General features: G+C 36.9%; 1 protein-coding gene across 4 annotated transcripts in view; it reads right to left on the reverse strand.

Annotated features, from left to right (window-relative positions):
• Positions 1 to 16,649, reverse strand: part of DMD (dystrophin) — a 2,430,848-nt gene that overhangs the window by 736,825 nt on the left and 1,677,374 nt on the right. For all 4 annotated transcript variants that reach the window (XM_045298663.1, XM_045298661.1, XM_045298660.1 and 1 more), the window contains one exon: positions 14,145 to 14,377. In XM_045298663.1, the coding sequence (XP_045154598.1) occupies positions 14,145 to 14,377 (233 nt within the window). The remainder of the gene's footprint in view (positions 1 to 14,144; positions 14,378 to 16,649) is intronic.

Consider the following 16,649-nt stretch of genomic DNA (forward strand, 5'->3'; position numbering starts at 1 on the left):
GTCCCACATATTCTATCTAATATCTCTTCAAATACCTGCACATGTACTAATTTAGTAAGATTTTATATATTTTAGAGAACATAAACAAAATGAGAAACCTAGAAACAATGAGATAAATTATAAAAAAGTTTCATGTTTCTTCTTTTATATTCCTATTGATGAGCTCCGGAGTGGAACACTACAAGACAGAATCAGCTTTCCGTTCCCCACAGAATGTGAAAATGCTGGATGATTTCTGACTTCATATAGAAAAGCACTAAAATGTATACAGCCATTTAATCCCATTAAATACTGTCTCATCCCCCATGTGATTCTTTAAAATGGGTATGGAAAGTTTAATAATGAATAATTAAATCTGAATCATTTATCATCTATTTCTTTATTGACAACACCGATTTTATATAAATCTGGGTGGAGTTCCTTCCCTTAGATAGCTATTCTTCAGCAAGTCTAGATACTTGATTCCAGGTAGGTACATGAGGGTGAGAAGTACAAATGTCCTCCCCAGAATCATTCCCCATATTGCAGAGTATCTAGGAGGAAAGAGTCCGAAACATTAATCTGGTATAAACTCACACTATATAAAGAAATCAGGCAACTCAGAGGCATGCACATTTGCCTCCCATAAGATAGTATTCGTAAACTCTGTTCCTCATGAAATTTCACATCAGAGGTTTCCAGAGATAAATTGCTGGGAAATAAACAATACTAATATTCCTGAAGGCCCAGTCCATTACTTTGCTGTGGTTTGGTGTACTGTGGAGATCTAAGACAGGCAACCATGATGCATCTCTCTCACCATCTTGAAGCTATTCATGAGGAATATCTACTAATATATAGTGGAACTCATATTCCAAAAACTGAGGTCTGATCTATAAGAGTGGTAGTGTCTGTTAGAGCAAGTGTTAAGGAAGAAGGAGACACGATCTAAGAACTTGTACCTTGGGCTGGTGTTGCAATGAGGAGAATGTAAATAGACACTGGAGCCTTCATGGTACAAGCTTTGGAAATCTACTTTTAAAGCAGTGAAAACATGTCCTGGAAAAGGATATATATATATATATAAAATCTTAAATGGGTCTTATCTTAAATAAGTACAGCAGTTTAAAAGTTCGACTACTATCTGAAAGATTACAGGTTTGAACCCACCACGGGAGCAAAAAGTGGCAGTCTGAGTCCATAAATATTTATAGCCTTGGAAACCCTCAGGGGCAGTTCTAGTTTGTTCCATAAGATCATGATGAGTTGGAATTAACTTGATGGCAATGAGTTTGGTTTTATTATTTATTTCCTCTTTAATGATCATGTGTAAACTGATCATCTTTTAAAAATATATTTTTATTGGTGGCTCTTACATCTCTAGATGCTTGACCATCTTTTATTGCTTTTTATGTTACCTGCGACCCCTCCCCACACCCTTAATATGGGTGGGTGTGTTTAGTTCTTATTAATTAAGAATACAAAGGACTGATGACAAAGTGTCATGTATATTGATGTTAATAGATGTCTTCAGAAATGGACAGGCTGCATTAGCTATTAAGAAAGTCATTGCCAACAAATGTACAAATGTGCTTGACACAATGGATGTATGTATGGATTGTGATAAGAGTTGTAAGAGCGCCCAATAAAATGATTTTTAAAAAAAGAAAAATATTGCTTTCTATTTATCCAGTGTAAACTATTCAGAGGCAAAAGGGCCAAAACTTATAAGATCAATATCCTTCATTTTATTTCCTTAATATTTGACATACATTCCACCAGAGAACATGTGTCATGGCTATGTAATGTAGTCTTGTGCAGTGGTACAACTCCTACCCTTAGCAACTTTATAAAACAAAGTAAAACTGTCCCTGTGGATTTCCAAAGCTGTAACTCTTTGCTGGAGCAGAAAGCCTCCTCTTGCTATGTCAGAGGGACTGGTAGGTTTGAATTGCTGACCTTGCAGTTAACATCCCAAAGTGCAATCCACTAACCCACCATCAAGACTATGAATCCGAATCACTGGAGAAGAGTGAATATGGCTTAGTATTGGTGCACTATTTTTTTTGCACTGATGGAAATGTGGATTGGTGCCTTCAGTATGGATTACAGCTCAATGAAAAGAAAGCAAAAATTCTCACAACTGGATCAATAACTAACATCATAATAAGTGGAGAAAAGATTGAAGTTGTCAAGAATTTTGTCTGGCTTGGATCCACAATCAATGCTCATGGAAGCAGCAGTTAAGAAATCAAACTATTTAGTGCATTGGAAAAATATTACACAGACTTCATTGAAAAGCATGATGTTACTTTGAGGACTAAGATGTGCCTGACCTAAGCCATGGTACTTTCAATTGCCTCATATGCACGTGAAAATGGAACATTGAATAAAGAAGACCAAAGACTCGATAAATTTGAATGATGGTTCTGGTGAGGAATATTGAGAGTATGATGGACTTCCAAAAGAATAAACAAACCTGTCTTAGAGAAGTAGAGAGAGAATGCTCCTTACAGTCAAGGATGATAAGATGTCACTTTACATACTTTGGACATGTTATAAGGAGAGACCAGTACCTAGAAAGGGCCTTCCTGCTTAGTAGAGGGACAGTGAAAAAAGATGAAGACCCTGGATGAGAAGGATTGACACAGTGGCTGAACCCAGGGGCTCGAACATAACAAATGTGAGCATGGTGCGTGTGCAGGCTGTTTCATTCTGTTGTACATAGGGTGGCTGTGAGTCAGAACAGATGAGAGGGCACCATGTGCCTTGCACAATTTAAGAACTTTAAATTAATTTACACATAAATAACCACATGTTGCTCCTGGTTACTCTTAGGGAAAGCCCAGACTGAATGAATTATATTCAGCACATACCATTCATTAAAGAGGAAGTTATTCCCTGAGAATAAAATGCAAATGTAAACCCAACCTTTAAGTTAAATTCAAGCTGTTTCCATATGATCATCCTATGGTAGAAATATCAAGTCAAATCAATTTTGCTCTCTGCTAAACATGATTATTAAGTGTATTATTTTTAATGTTTACACCTTTATGCCACCCCCATGACAAGGAAACTGAGAAGGCGAGGAAACAATCCTTTTAAATTGTACTTAGCAGAGTGAAAATGACTTGGGTTCAAAGGAGAAAAATGTGGATTCGTTAAGGGCATCTTGACAGGTGTAGCCAGTTGCCCATCCAATACTGTATTCATTTTTCCTTTCCTTGTAATTAAAAAAATCTGGCTTTTGTTCAGAACAGTAAGGTTTTGGTATTAGGCTTCCCATTTCTTTTTTATCCTCTAAATTATGGACAAGTAAACATATCTACTGGCTTAAACCACTCAGGTTCCCTTGAAGTTGATCACAATAAGCAAACACCATACAGCATGCGAGAGTAAACATAAAATAAACATGCATATGGATCAATAACCAATGGCTAGACTGAAAACACTCAATAAAACCATTCATTCAGGAAGAGAAGTTAACAATATTTAGAAAATTCTTAGTGAGTCCTTAGCTGCTTTGGGCTGTAGCAGGCTAGCTAGCATACTAGTCCTGCCCATGAGGAAGTGTAAGGTCATTTCAAGGGCTAAATAAAAAATAATGTAAACATCAAGTGATGTTAATGGGTTGAAAAGGGAAATTCAAATCAATAATAGCAGCTTTGCAAGAAACAATAAAAATAATAGACAAAATAAGGTTACAGTGAATCCTTGATGTAAAAAAGGTCACCGTAGATTGGAGTTATTAAAAGGAGCTTCACAGAGAATGCAGGGACAGATCGGAAAGGCTTCAGTGTTCTGACAAACCTGTCAGCTCTGTTTCTAATCCTCATGAGGGAGAGTGAAAGAACCCCAAGTTATTGGTGTGATTACTGCATAATTGGATTTGGTTGGAACTCACACCTTGAAATGGTTGCCCCGTCCTCATATTTAAAAAAAAAATCTTTGTGCTAAAAATAATCGCCACCTGATTTTGATCTAGGGAATGATGGCACTGCAGATCTCATTATACAGCGCTTCTTGCCCACTTGCATCCTTTTCAAGCGCTACTACTACCTGCCTTTCATAATTGTTCTTTTTAGTGCCTAACACCTATTACAATTCTACTGTGTAAAAAAAATCATATCTAATCGAATGTGGGTAAATGTGGTAAAGTGGCCATCGGATTTTCATGTCAAATTTCTCAAAGGGCATTTATGGTTACGTCTGTGGCAATCGTTTTTTGATTTTCACCTAATATGACATGACAGGAAAGCTTAGCCTCAGCAGAGTTGCAGCATATTTCTCTTATACCACATTCTCACTCATTTTCGATTTATGGGGAAAAGAATGAACCCATTAAGTGTAAGTTCTTCCCTTCTCTCCACCTTCTGTAGTGCAGAATCAACTCAGTGGGTCTCTATACTACCCATTTGCCAACATATTTTAACACAGATGTCGGTAGAGGGGGCAAGTCTAACATTAGAAAGTTTATTCTGTTTCCACATTGAAGGAAGACTATGTTAGGTAACTCAAAGCATTTATGTTTATGAAGAGAGAAAACTTGTAGGATGGATTCATTCCTGGAAAACATTATAGCAGATACATAATGCCTCAATAGGATGTCACTTGTTAAACAGAACATAAAAAAGCCAAGATAAGGGAATCTGGAAGCATTGATGAATTACTAAAATGGTGGATAAAGTTACTTTAATAAATCTAATAGGAAATTGCACAGAATTGAAGAATGATTTCTCTGGGAATCCTGACACGAATGTCAGTGTATTTAGAAAGCATCAAAATAAAAGGCTCAAATCTTATTGTTTCTATCTCCAAATCAATGTAGTTACACAGTTAGAAATTAGCTTCTTATATGGACTTAACACAAACCATAAAAATATCAAGACTAATTTTCATGCACAGGTCATTTGAATAATAATCAACAGTAAGTACCAAAAGGGAAGGCTGATTTTATTTTATTTTATAGGGAAAACTCATTTGAGCTGATTCTGACTCAAAGCGACCTTGTAGGGACAGAGTATAACTGTCCTTGTGGGTTTCTAAAATGGTAATTCTTTGCTAGATCAGAAACCCCCTTCTCTCTCCTGAGGAGTGGCTGGTGGTTTTGAACTGCTTCTTTGTGGTTAGCAGGCCAACATGTAACTCATTAAATCATCAAAGCTCCATAAAGGTATATATTTAGCCAAAGAAAATAAATTGTTAGTGATTCGCTCATTCTAACATGTACGATTGAAACCATCCTAATACTTTCGTTCTGTGGGTCAATTCACGCCTCTGCCTTTTATAGTTCCTTTATAGAAGACACTCTAAAATTGAAATCTCAGTTCTAGTTTTATATTCTCAAGTTCACTAGCAAGTTTTGAATCAACAAAGCATTAATGAAAAATAGTCTTAAACCAAAAGCCTTTTTTAAAGCTGTCAAAAAACCCTAGTCAAAGGATGTGAATAGCCTGCTATCAGACAGAGCATTGTAGCAGATGTTTATGGCAGGACTTAAGCTAGGTTAAAATATAACAGTTTATTGATTGACCTCACTTTTGACCCTTTGTAAAGTTATTCCACTTTGTAAATTTTTCTGATTTCTTTTTGATTGAGGTTTCTCTATTTTATTTTGTTCTGGTCATGTTTGTTTGTGTGTGTGTGTGTGTGTGTGTGTTTGCTTCCTGTTTGTGTTTTGTGTTATTTTCTGTATACAAAATCCAGGATTGGTAAATCTATAGAGACAGTAACTGGATTAATAATTTCCTAGGGACATGGCAGGAGAGGTTGGGGGGGAAATGGGGAACTAACCACAATAACTACAAGAAAGAAGACAATGTTCTAAAATTTATTGTGTTAATGATTGCACAACTCTTCTAAATATGATTGAACTATTGGACTGATGATATGTGAATTATATGACAAAAACATTTTTATAAGATAGCCCCCCTCAAAAAAAAAAGAGTAGTCAACATGTCTAAACAATCTACATGACACTGTTTTCCAAAGTAAGCATTTGGGGGAGAAATGACATTAGAAGTACTTGTCATAATTGCAGTCTACTAAAGCCTCGGTGTATGATAATAATATTCATTTAGCACATTAAAGTAAACAGAAAAGCGTCGATAGATGTGCAAAACATTTTACTACTAATAATGTGTGATAATTGCTATAACCCATTTTCAACTATTCATTATAATATATAAGAATATAAATCCAAACTTTTACTCCACTATTTATTTGTTCAAAGAATGTATGCATGAATGGACGGATGAACATGTATCATTACCTAGCACAATCCTAACATTGCTAGGTGCCTTCTAGTCTACTTTCATCTCGCAGTGGCCCCATGTGACAGTACAGAATGACCCATAGGGGTTCCTAACTTGGATTTTTGTGGAAGCAGATCAGTAGGTCTTTGTCCTGCAGTCATTGGTACAGCCCACCAACCTTTTGGCAAGCTCTGTGCCTCCAGGGCTCCTGACCTTAGCACTGAGGCTAACAAAATGAAGCCCTTACCTAATAAGAAACTCTAACTTCAAGTATGGACTTTTCCAGCACCATGGAGTTGATTCTTCCTTATGGTAGTGATTCTATATAGGGTTTCCTGGGCTGTCAAGATTTAAGGGAGCAGAAGGTCTCATCAGTCACCTGGCAAGTGGTTGCTGGGTTTGACCCACCAAGCTTTCAGTTAACAGTCCAACAGTGCCACCAGGTCTATGGACTAACCAAATTAAAACCAAACTCGCTGACATAGAGTCAATACCGACTCATAGTGACCATATAGGACAGGGTAGCACTGCCCCCGTGAGTTTCCAAGACTGTATCTCTTTACAGTAGTAAAAGGCAGTCTTTCTCCTGTGTAATGACTGGGGGCTGTGAACTGCTGACCTTGGGGTAACAGGGCTACACATAATATGATGTCTCCAGGACGTTAAGGACGCCAAAGAATGGTAAATTCTGCAGGCCAAAGATAGGTTGTAAGAGTTAGGTAACTAGAAATAAGATTAAAGAGGTATTGAGTTATTTATATGGTTTTATTTTAAGAGAGAGACTTCATTTCCGGCATTTTTAAGGAACATAATAAAAGTCATTTCAAACAAAGCAACTTAACTCTACTCAAGGAAGGAAATTTGTAACTAGAACTCACTATTTGAAAACACTGACAAACATAAACTTCCTTATCAGAATCCCACTGGCATGTCATTGAAAACGCAGTGTCCTGCCTTTTATCAGAATGCATGTAAATATCATGGCTCCATTTTAGTTGATAAGGTTTTGACAGAAAATTTTACAGTGAATAGGAATGAAATGTAATAAGATATGCATTTCTATTCACAGACATTGAAATATGTGAGTTGGTAAAGCTGATGTTTATCTTTAAACAAAAATGTGTACGGTATCATTTTCCATTAAAAAAGGTTATGATGGGACTTAGAAAAAGGGATTTGATGTGTGTTTGCAATTCTATGACTTTTTCATTGAGGGAGAGTTTATTATTGTTTTGTAATGATCAGAGATCATAAAACAAATCATATTATTGACATAGGTGTGTGTTTCCATATTTGTGTAAAAAGGGGGTCAACCTGGCTCCTCTTGGGAAAGTAAAGACCATTCTGTGGGGCAACGCTTCCCAGGGTGAAGAGCTGTCTGAATGTACACTACTGGAAGATGACGACAGTACATAATTTGAAAATATCTTCAGCTAAAAGATTGCAGCCAGCATTATTCATTGTATAAGGCCAGGCATACCTTCTACGAGTATACATGGACTGTTAACGTGCTCTGGTATAGCATTTCGTAACATATCTGTGTATACAGTACCTGATTCAGTGCTAAGACCAGAAAAGTGGTTCAATAAAATAGAAGAAAAAAAACCCTGAATACTATCTCTCCTTACTCTAAGGAGACAGTCCCCTAACTTGTGAAATCCATTGGAGGCTCACAGAAAGAAACTCTTTTGATATAGTGTTAGTGGATAAATTACAAGATGTGCAAGAAGGCAGGGATTCAGGGGGCAGAGAAAACAGAGACATGGTCTCTTTTCCTAAGAAGTCTAGATTTATGTTAGGGCACAATTACATATATTAGACAACTGACCAAACCAAACCTAAACCTACTACCATTGATTCAATTCCAACTTCAATGACCCTCTCTGGGGTTTCTGAGGCTGAGTTTTCACTGGAACAGCCAGCCTCGTCTTGCTTTGGAGGAGAAGCTAGTGAGCTTGAACCACCAATCTGGAGATTGCAAGCATTCTCATTTGGTAAAGACTACAATTATTTGCAGCACTCATTTTTCTGCTGGGTCCATGGCCAAGAAAATTATTACAGGAAACCCCCGTTTTGTTTTATTTTACATAATCAATACACCTCCCCTCCCCGTCCCCCTTCTAGGGCAATGCTGCACAAGGTGCTTCCTATCATATTGAGGCTGAATTTAATCAATGAAAGGTGTACTCTGGATGATTCTGAAGTTATTCACTGGCTCTTTGTGGAAATAAAGACAGTGTTATAAAATAAATAAACAATAGTTGTAAAAATTATTATTAAAGGCTTCGCCCTTAACAACAACAAAAAATTAAACACAGTCAAGCAATTATTTCCCATTTTAAAATATACTGTGCACAGTGAAAGGGTTCATTCATTCTTTAGATAATGAAATTTCCCAGGTAGCAGTGTCATTTGTAGTTAAAAATGAATCACGAACGATGTAATTATCAACTTGTCCAGATTGGCCAATTTGTCTCAACTACAACCTGGAGAAGTCTTAACGCATAAGACTCCCTGTGCTGACTCACTTCTTTATTCAATGCAAGTGTCTGTGGTTCAGATTTAGTGGTGAATCAGCCAGAACACCTAGCCAAAATGACTTGAACAAAAAGGACTGCAATTAATGAAACACGGTGATTAGAAACCTAACCCAACCTAAACTCCTGCTGTTGAGTAGATTCCAAGTCATAGAAATCCTATAGGATTTGTGGAACTGCCCAGAGAAGTCCCAAGGCTATAATCTTAACTGAAACCAACTGCCACACCTTTCTCTCACTGAGCCCTTAGTGAGTTTGAAACACCAACCTCCCAGTTTAAAGGTAAGTACATACACTAACCTGGCATGACTCTAATCAGAGAAGAGTCCAAAAATATGAGTATTATATGACCACATTTTTTGTTTCAACAGGATTAGCCAATAAACCCTACCATTGAATTGATGCCAACTCTCAACAACTCTATCTGACAGGGTAGAACTGCCTCTGTGAGTTTCTGAGATTGTACCTCGATGGGAGGAGAAAGCCTCTTCTTTCTCCAGCTGCTAACCTTGAAGGCAGAATCCCAACTCCAAATTCCCCAGCCACATATCTTCTATCTCTCTCTCATCCTCTTTCCCTTTCTCCCTCCCTGTCTTTTTCTCTCCACTTTTATGCCCTCTCTTCATTTCTTTATCTCTAACTCCCCCTCCTTTTCTCCTTTTGCTCCGGGTCAGATTTAATCATCACTATCTAAACATAAACTCTACACATATTTTTTCTTCAATCATTAATCATGCCCCCAAAGAAAACTGCTAATCATTGTCAAAACCATTTTCCCCATAGGAAATTTTACTGAATTATATGATGAAATAGAAAAAAAAAAGCCAGACTTCTCTGACCATACTTAAACCAAACTCATGACCATAGAGTTGATTCTGGCTCACAATGACCCTATAGGACACTGTTAGAGAGTCCCCATTTGGGTTTCCAAGACTATGAATCTTTACAGGAACAAGAAACCTCATCTTTCTTCATTGGAGGGTGTGGTAGTTAGATAATTTAATGTTAATTTGAAGTGTAAAGTACCCTGCTTAACAGAGGGGCTAGTGGATTAGAATGAATGACCTTGCAATTAACAGCTCAACGTGTAACCCATTATAACATCAGGGCTTCTTGATTTCTCTGACATTAAGTTATGAATGAGAACCCTGGAAGTGCAATGGCTAAAGAACTGGCCTATTAACCCAAAGTTGGTGGTTCAAACCCCCAAGCCGCCCCTGGGGAGAAAGGCGTGTCAACATGCTTGAGTAAAGATACAATGCCTTGAATACCCTTAGAGACAGTTGTACTCTCTCTTATAGGTTCTCTATGAGTTGGACTAGATGAGGCAACGGTGGGTTTGGTTTGGTTTTAGTGGAACCTACCCATAATAAATCACTAGCTGCCATTAAGTCACACTTTGAGTAAATGAAAATGTGAACTTTACATGCATGCTTGCATATATGCTTAATCTGAATATTTCAATCTCTAGTTTTCTAAAACCACAAGCCTGTCTGTGGGAGAAAGACTAGGTGTTCTACTCCCATAAAGAGTTAGAATCTCAGAAACCCACACGAACAATTCTACCCTGTCCTACAGGGTTGCGATGAGTCCGTATCAACTCGATGGTAGTCAGCTTGGTTGAGCTTTGGAGTCTTTTATTTTATTTATTTATTTATTTTTATTTTTTTTTTTTTTTGGAGTCTTTTAAAAAAGAAAACAAAATGAATGCTGTCAGCTTTACTCTTCAAAATACTTTCAGCTGCTTATTTTGTGAAAGGGCTACATGTTAACAATCTTTCAAAAATGAAAGTTAATTTTAACTCCCGTTTTTCTTTTGTTTCATATGATTTCCTTCTCGAAGTGTAGCAACCCACCCCCCACCATTTTCTAAAATAAGAATTTAATTAAACACCTTTGGCTGAAGGAGAATAGAAGCTTTTTTTTAAACCAAATATATGATTTCTAGTCCTTTGAACCAGAGCCTAGAGCTATTAAAGTGGATAGCTGACCCAAATGTCACCTCGTAGCCCCTCTCTGAGGCCAATATTTCAATCATTAGATGCCTTGGGTTTGTTCTGAGGCTCATGCATTTAAAATGAAGTCCTCCTACAGTCATAGATGTCCTGTTGTGTCATTTTAACTAAGTCCAGATGCTTTGCAGCGACTGTCAAAATCTCTAAACTTCACCCTTTGTTAAAAATCCAAATTCCTTGTCATACATCATTCACATTAGCAAGCTATCGACCTTTATTTAGAACCAATTGTTGTATGTGCAGTGGTCAAACAAAGGTCTATTTGGGATACTAGGGCATGCATGGTCTTTATTTCTGGTCTCTACCTTGCACGGGTAAAGCAGAGAAGTGCTGCGCTTGGATCATGATACTTCTGGAAAATCTCCTATACGTGTTCTGTTCGCCAACTTCTTGGGTAAGAGCAGTGGTCATTTATATGGATTGGCTGCCCACTGTGGTGGTAAGCGGAGTTCCTTTCCCTCATTCCCAGAGACTTTCCCAGGAGAGGGATTTGAATCAACATTCTCGGCTCTCTTCTAGCAAAGAAATGGGTTTGGGACCCAAGCCAGATCAACTGGACTCTCTCTTCCAGAATTTCAATTCTTTTTAATTTTTATTTGTTTTAAACAGAATCTTAATTCTTGAGAAGAGCATACAGGATGGAAACAAAGAAGTATCACAAAAGGGCTTGAATATTTCCTGTCAACTAGGTGCTCAGGCATGCTCAGATCCCTTTTATTTGTGTAAGCCTTATGCAGTGGTGTTCATGATAATTCCAGGACATTCACCATTAACCTTATTTAATCAGAGATGGTTTCTGTTGGTTGCATCCAGAGAATCTCAACCAATATATAACACATTTACATTTTATTGTTTTATTTCCCTGTTTAAAATCATTTAAGGATAGCCAATGCCTTCAAGACAAACCAAAGCCTTTGAACCTGGCAAGGTAGGATTCCACATTATCTAGTTCCACACATCTCTATTCAACATCATCGCTTTCTTCCTCATCATAATACTGAATTTTAGCCACATGGATTCACAATTTCTGGAAAACACCATGCTGTTTGCCACCTAAGAGAAAATCATAATCTGTATTACCCTTCCTTGTTTTATCTATTTGATAGATTCCAACTCCTTATTCGAGGTCTGATACGAGTTTTACAATCTTGAGAAAGACTTTCTCTGACACCTTTTATCTTCCCTAGATTAATTTGATTTCCTTTCCCTTAATTAAGTACCAGAGCATCATCCAAACATGCCTGGGGAAGTAGGAAAGTTGGTGGTTAGGGTACAGCCTCTGGAATATGGATTCTGTTCATATTCAAACTCCATTACTGTCACTTTACCACTTGTCTTTGGGTAGGTTACTCAGCTCATTTGATGCCTTTGTTCATAGCTTCCATGACCAATGTTAGCACTAAATAATACACATGATGTTGGATCAGTGACTGGCATATCACTGGTGCTAAATGTGTGTAAGCGAATATTCTGAAATGTCTCTCTATCTTAGTACTATCAAAGATTTTCATCATTTATTCTCTTTAATTTATGGGGTCCATTCTTTGTGTTTCCCAGGTACTTAATTGTAGCTCAATAAAAGTTCGTGAAATGAATATATGGTTGCACAGCCATTACAGATACATAGACTCGAGGAGGTTGAAAAAGTTATCCAAGTACACAGAGCTGTAGCCATGGAGCCTTTGAGCCAGACACTTAACTTCAAACCCTTGCTTTAAACATACTAACACACTGTCTCCATTGGTGTGTAAAAGTCCTTGAACAGTTGATAAAACTTAATCTGCTATCGTCAATTCATGTACTTCATTTATGTATGTATCAGCACATGCCAATATAAAATGCTCACTCTAGTTCTTGACACAGAATATACAAGTACATAAAACCCAAATACCCACACCCATTGAGTCAATTCCTACTCTACTGATAGTGGCCCTATGGAAAACAGTAGAACTGCCCCTTGGGTAGCCCAATGGACAGCATCATCTTTCTCTCATGGAACTGCTGAGTTTGAATGCTTGTACTAGAAGTTAGCAGTCCAATATGTAACTCATTATGCCATCAGAGCTTTCTAACATACATCACTAAATAATAACTATAGTTTCGGCAATTATGGCCAGGCAGCATATGTGTAAGTAAAGACACAGACATAGGAATCAAAGGGACATGGATTCACATCTTTATTCTGTTACTGTGTGTTTAAGAGCTCTGGGTTATGCATTGGGATGCTAATATCAAGGTCAGCAATTCAAAACCACCAGCTGCTCCAGGGGAGAAAGATGGGGCTTTCTATTCCTGTACAGATTTACAGTGTTAGACACCCACAGGGCAGTTCTTTCCTGTCCTATAGGATTGCTATGAGTTGGAATGGAATCTATGGCAGAGAGTTTGGTACTACAGACACAGGTTATTTGGAATTAAATCAGCATTTATATTGATTTGCTAAAGTAAAGTTTTTAAAAAAGAAAGACATTTCTGTTATTCTATTTCCACCGCTGTTTTGCTCTCGAATGGTAGTTCTGTAATAATCTATATACCTTCAACTTGATTTGTTATGAGTTTTAGAAAAGACTTGAAAGCTTTTACAAGTGAAATAACTATAGTGTATAAACCTTTCAAAACGACATATTTTGTTCATTTAGAAATAGAAAAGATATATAGTATATACACAACCCATATTTATATCAGTGTATTTTTATTATTGTAGCTGGTATCATCATTTTGCAAAATGGATTCCAATGAGGTTGAGGAATGCAATATTTGTCCGCAAAGACATGCTAATTTGAATTTGGCTATTCCTAAATGCCAGTATTAAGATCCAGGGTATTTTTAAGTGGATTATGCTTGTTACTTCTCTCTTTATTATTTATAACTAATTTTCAATTATCTTTATCGTTGGAGGAAGAAAATTGGCACAAACAACTTAGGAGTCTGGATAATAACCAACTCTCAGATTATTATATTTAATTCTGTAATATGTTATGGCTGCATAGTGCCAAAACAAACAGTTTAAATAAAAACAACTTAATGGAGCTACTTATTTGCTATTAAATAAATTTCTAAATACCAGTTGTTTAGTGAATTTAATTAAACCAACTATACTTGTAAGGCTTATCTCTTTTTCCCCCCAGTATTTTTCCTTTAAAATTTATGGCTGTTTTAATTTGTATTCTCTATCACACTTAGGCTAAATAGAGTAGAGCGAGCAATGTATATGCTGGCAGAGAAAAGTGGCTAAAACCTGGTGGGGATGGTGAGGAGAGGGAATTGGCCCAGGAATGGACAGGTGGACTGACATTTAAATAACAATACCTGTCACCTTTTATGTTTGTTTGTTTGTTAGTTAGTTTTTTCTCTCATACCTTCTGCTTGATGATCATCTCATTGATGTCTTCCAGATCACCCACCATCACCCTTTGCGATTTTATAACTCGATCAAGCAGAGAAAGCCAGTCTGTAAGCTCTGTCCACGCACGGTGGAAATCCGCCAGTGCAGGTACCTCCAATAGCAAGGACGATGGCATTTCTATCATGCAGATAGTCGTTTCCTTGGTAACCACAGGTTGTGTCACCAGAGTAACAGTCTGACTAGGAGCTACAATTTTTTTTCAAAAAAGAAAAGAAGAAAGAAAATAAATTAGAAATAGAAGCAAAGGAGCCAAATTCAATAACAATAAATTGACTCGATTTTAATAAAAAGGCAACAACTGAAGCCAAAGCATTGTTTATGACAGTATATGATTTTTCCAGCAATGTGAACAAAATCATTCAAAGGCTTAAATATTTCATTCATGTACATTAAATAATAGTTTGAAATTATTTTTCTTATTTTCATGTCCAAGCAATTAAGTCTAATATTCCTGCTCATTAACAGTTACCTAGATTGTAGAATTAGGAACAAGGAACAAAAGTAATCAGACCTTACCAGGCGAATAAATGTTACTCCCATTCAAGTGCTAGATGGGAGAGGACAGAAAGCAAAGCAAAAGATTGGATAAAATCTTATTTCTGACATGATTTCTGTGAGTAGCAAGTAAATTAATTTGGAGGTGAACGCTAGGGAAATCAGAGCCAATGAAATATTCTTGCCTTCATTGCATATTTTATATTGGGAACAGCTTATCATTTTTTTTCTCTTTTCTCCATTGGTAATAAAGTGGTTAGCAGTGAAGAAAAACTGAGTTAAGTTATTGTCGGAAAATTGGAACTAATAAAAAGGTTTTCTCTTTGGCCTTGATACATTGTTTCAAGGTCAGTAAGGAGTTGCAAATGAATATCAAATGAATGTGAATAATGTTGACCATAGTATGGAAGCTCTCACTAGGAATATAAATGCATGGGAGGAAATCCCCCTTTGCCTCCGTTAATTTACTCCATATCTTTAAACTTCATTATTTCTATTAAGTACAGGAAAGGTAGTAATAAGTATAACACATCATGAAGGAAAAAGCATATTTCAAATGACTAATATAAGACTTGTAAACAGAATAATGTCAGCTTCACAGCATCATCATCGTCATTGTCATATCATCATGACCCTCCTACTCTCCTCATCAGCACAGTACCTGACCATAATAAATAATCAATAACATCAGGTTACCGATGTTATTGATATTTGAACACCCACCTGGCCAATGATAAAGTGATGTACAAAAAACTCATTAAGAAGCCCCTGAGGCAATAACAACAGACCCCAATGAGATTAAAAGGATAATCACAAAATACTATGAAAGTCTGTATTCTAATGAACTCAGAAACATAGAAGACATGGATAAATACTTGGAAAAACAGTCTCTCCCTAGATTATCTCAGACATAGATCAATGACCTTAACAATACCATAGCTAAAGAGGAAATAGATATAGTAATTAAAAATCTACAAACAAAAAAAGCCCCAGGGCCACATGGCTACACATGGCAGAGTTCTACCAAACATTCAGGGAAGATTTGACACCGATCCTCCACAAAGTATTCCATAACATAGAAGAGGATGGCAAACTCCCAAACTCATTTTACGAAGCCAGCATTACTTTGATACCCAAACAGGGCAAAGACCCTACAGGCATAGAGAATTACAGACCAATATCTCTAATGACCGTAGATGCAAAAATCCTTAACAAAATATTGGCCTATAGAATACAAAAGTATATAAAATATATCATGCACCATGACCAGGTAGGATTCATCCCAGGGATGCAGGGATGGTTTAGTATCCAAAAATCCATCAATATTATACACCACATCGAGAAGAAAAAGGATAAAAACCATATGATAATATCCATAGATGCAGAAAAAGCATTTGACAATATCCAACACCCATTCCTAATCAAGACACTCATGAAGATAGGATTGGAAGGTAAGTTCCTCAAGCTGATACAAGTTATCTATGAAATCCCAATGGCCAACATCATAGTCAATGGAGAAAAGACAAAAACAATCCCACTGAAAAAGGGTACAAGACAAGGATGCCCCCTGTCCCCACTTCTATTCAATATTGTTTTGGAGGTTCTGGCTAACAACATAAGACAGTGGAGAGACATCAAAGGGATCCAAATGAGAGAGGAGGGGGTAAAACTATCGCTATTTGCAGATGACATGATCCTATACATTGAAAACCCCAAAAGTTCCACAACTGGAGTACTTACAGCGATAGAGGAATATGGAAGAGTGGCAGGATACAAAATCAATAAACAGAAGTCGGTAGGTTTTCTATACACATGGGACAGGAACATGGAAGAGGGGATTAAGAAGGAAGTGACCTTCACAGTAACCAAGAATAAACTGAAATACCTAGGAATATATTTAACAAAAAATACTAAAGACCTATACAAGGAAAACTATAAGACCCTACTACAGGAAACCAAAAGC

The sequence above is a fragment of the Echinops telfairi genome, unplaced genomic scaffold, assembly GCF_000313985.2.
Source record: "Echinops telfairi isolate 266 unplaced genomic scaffold, ASM31398v2 ScPeMD7_7436;HRSCAF=8474, whole genome shotgun sequence".
Classification (NCBI taxonomy): domain Eukaryota; kingdom Metazoa; phylum Chordata; class Mammalia; order Afrosoricida; family Tenrecidae; genus Echinops; species Echinops telfairi.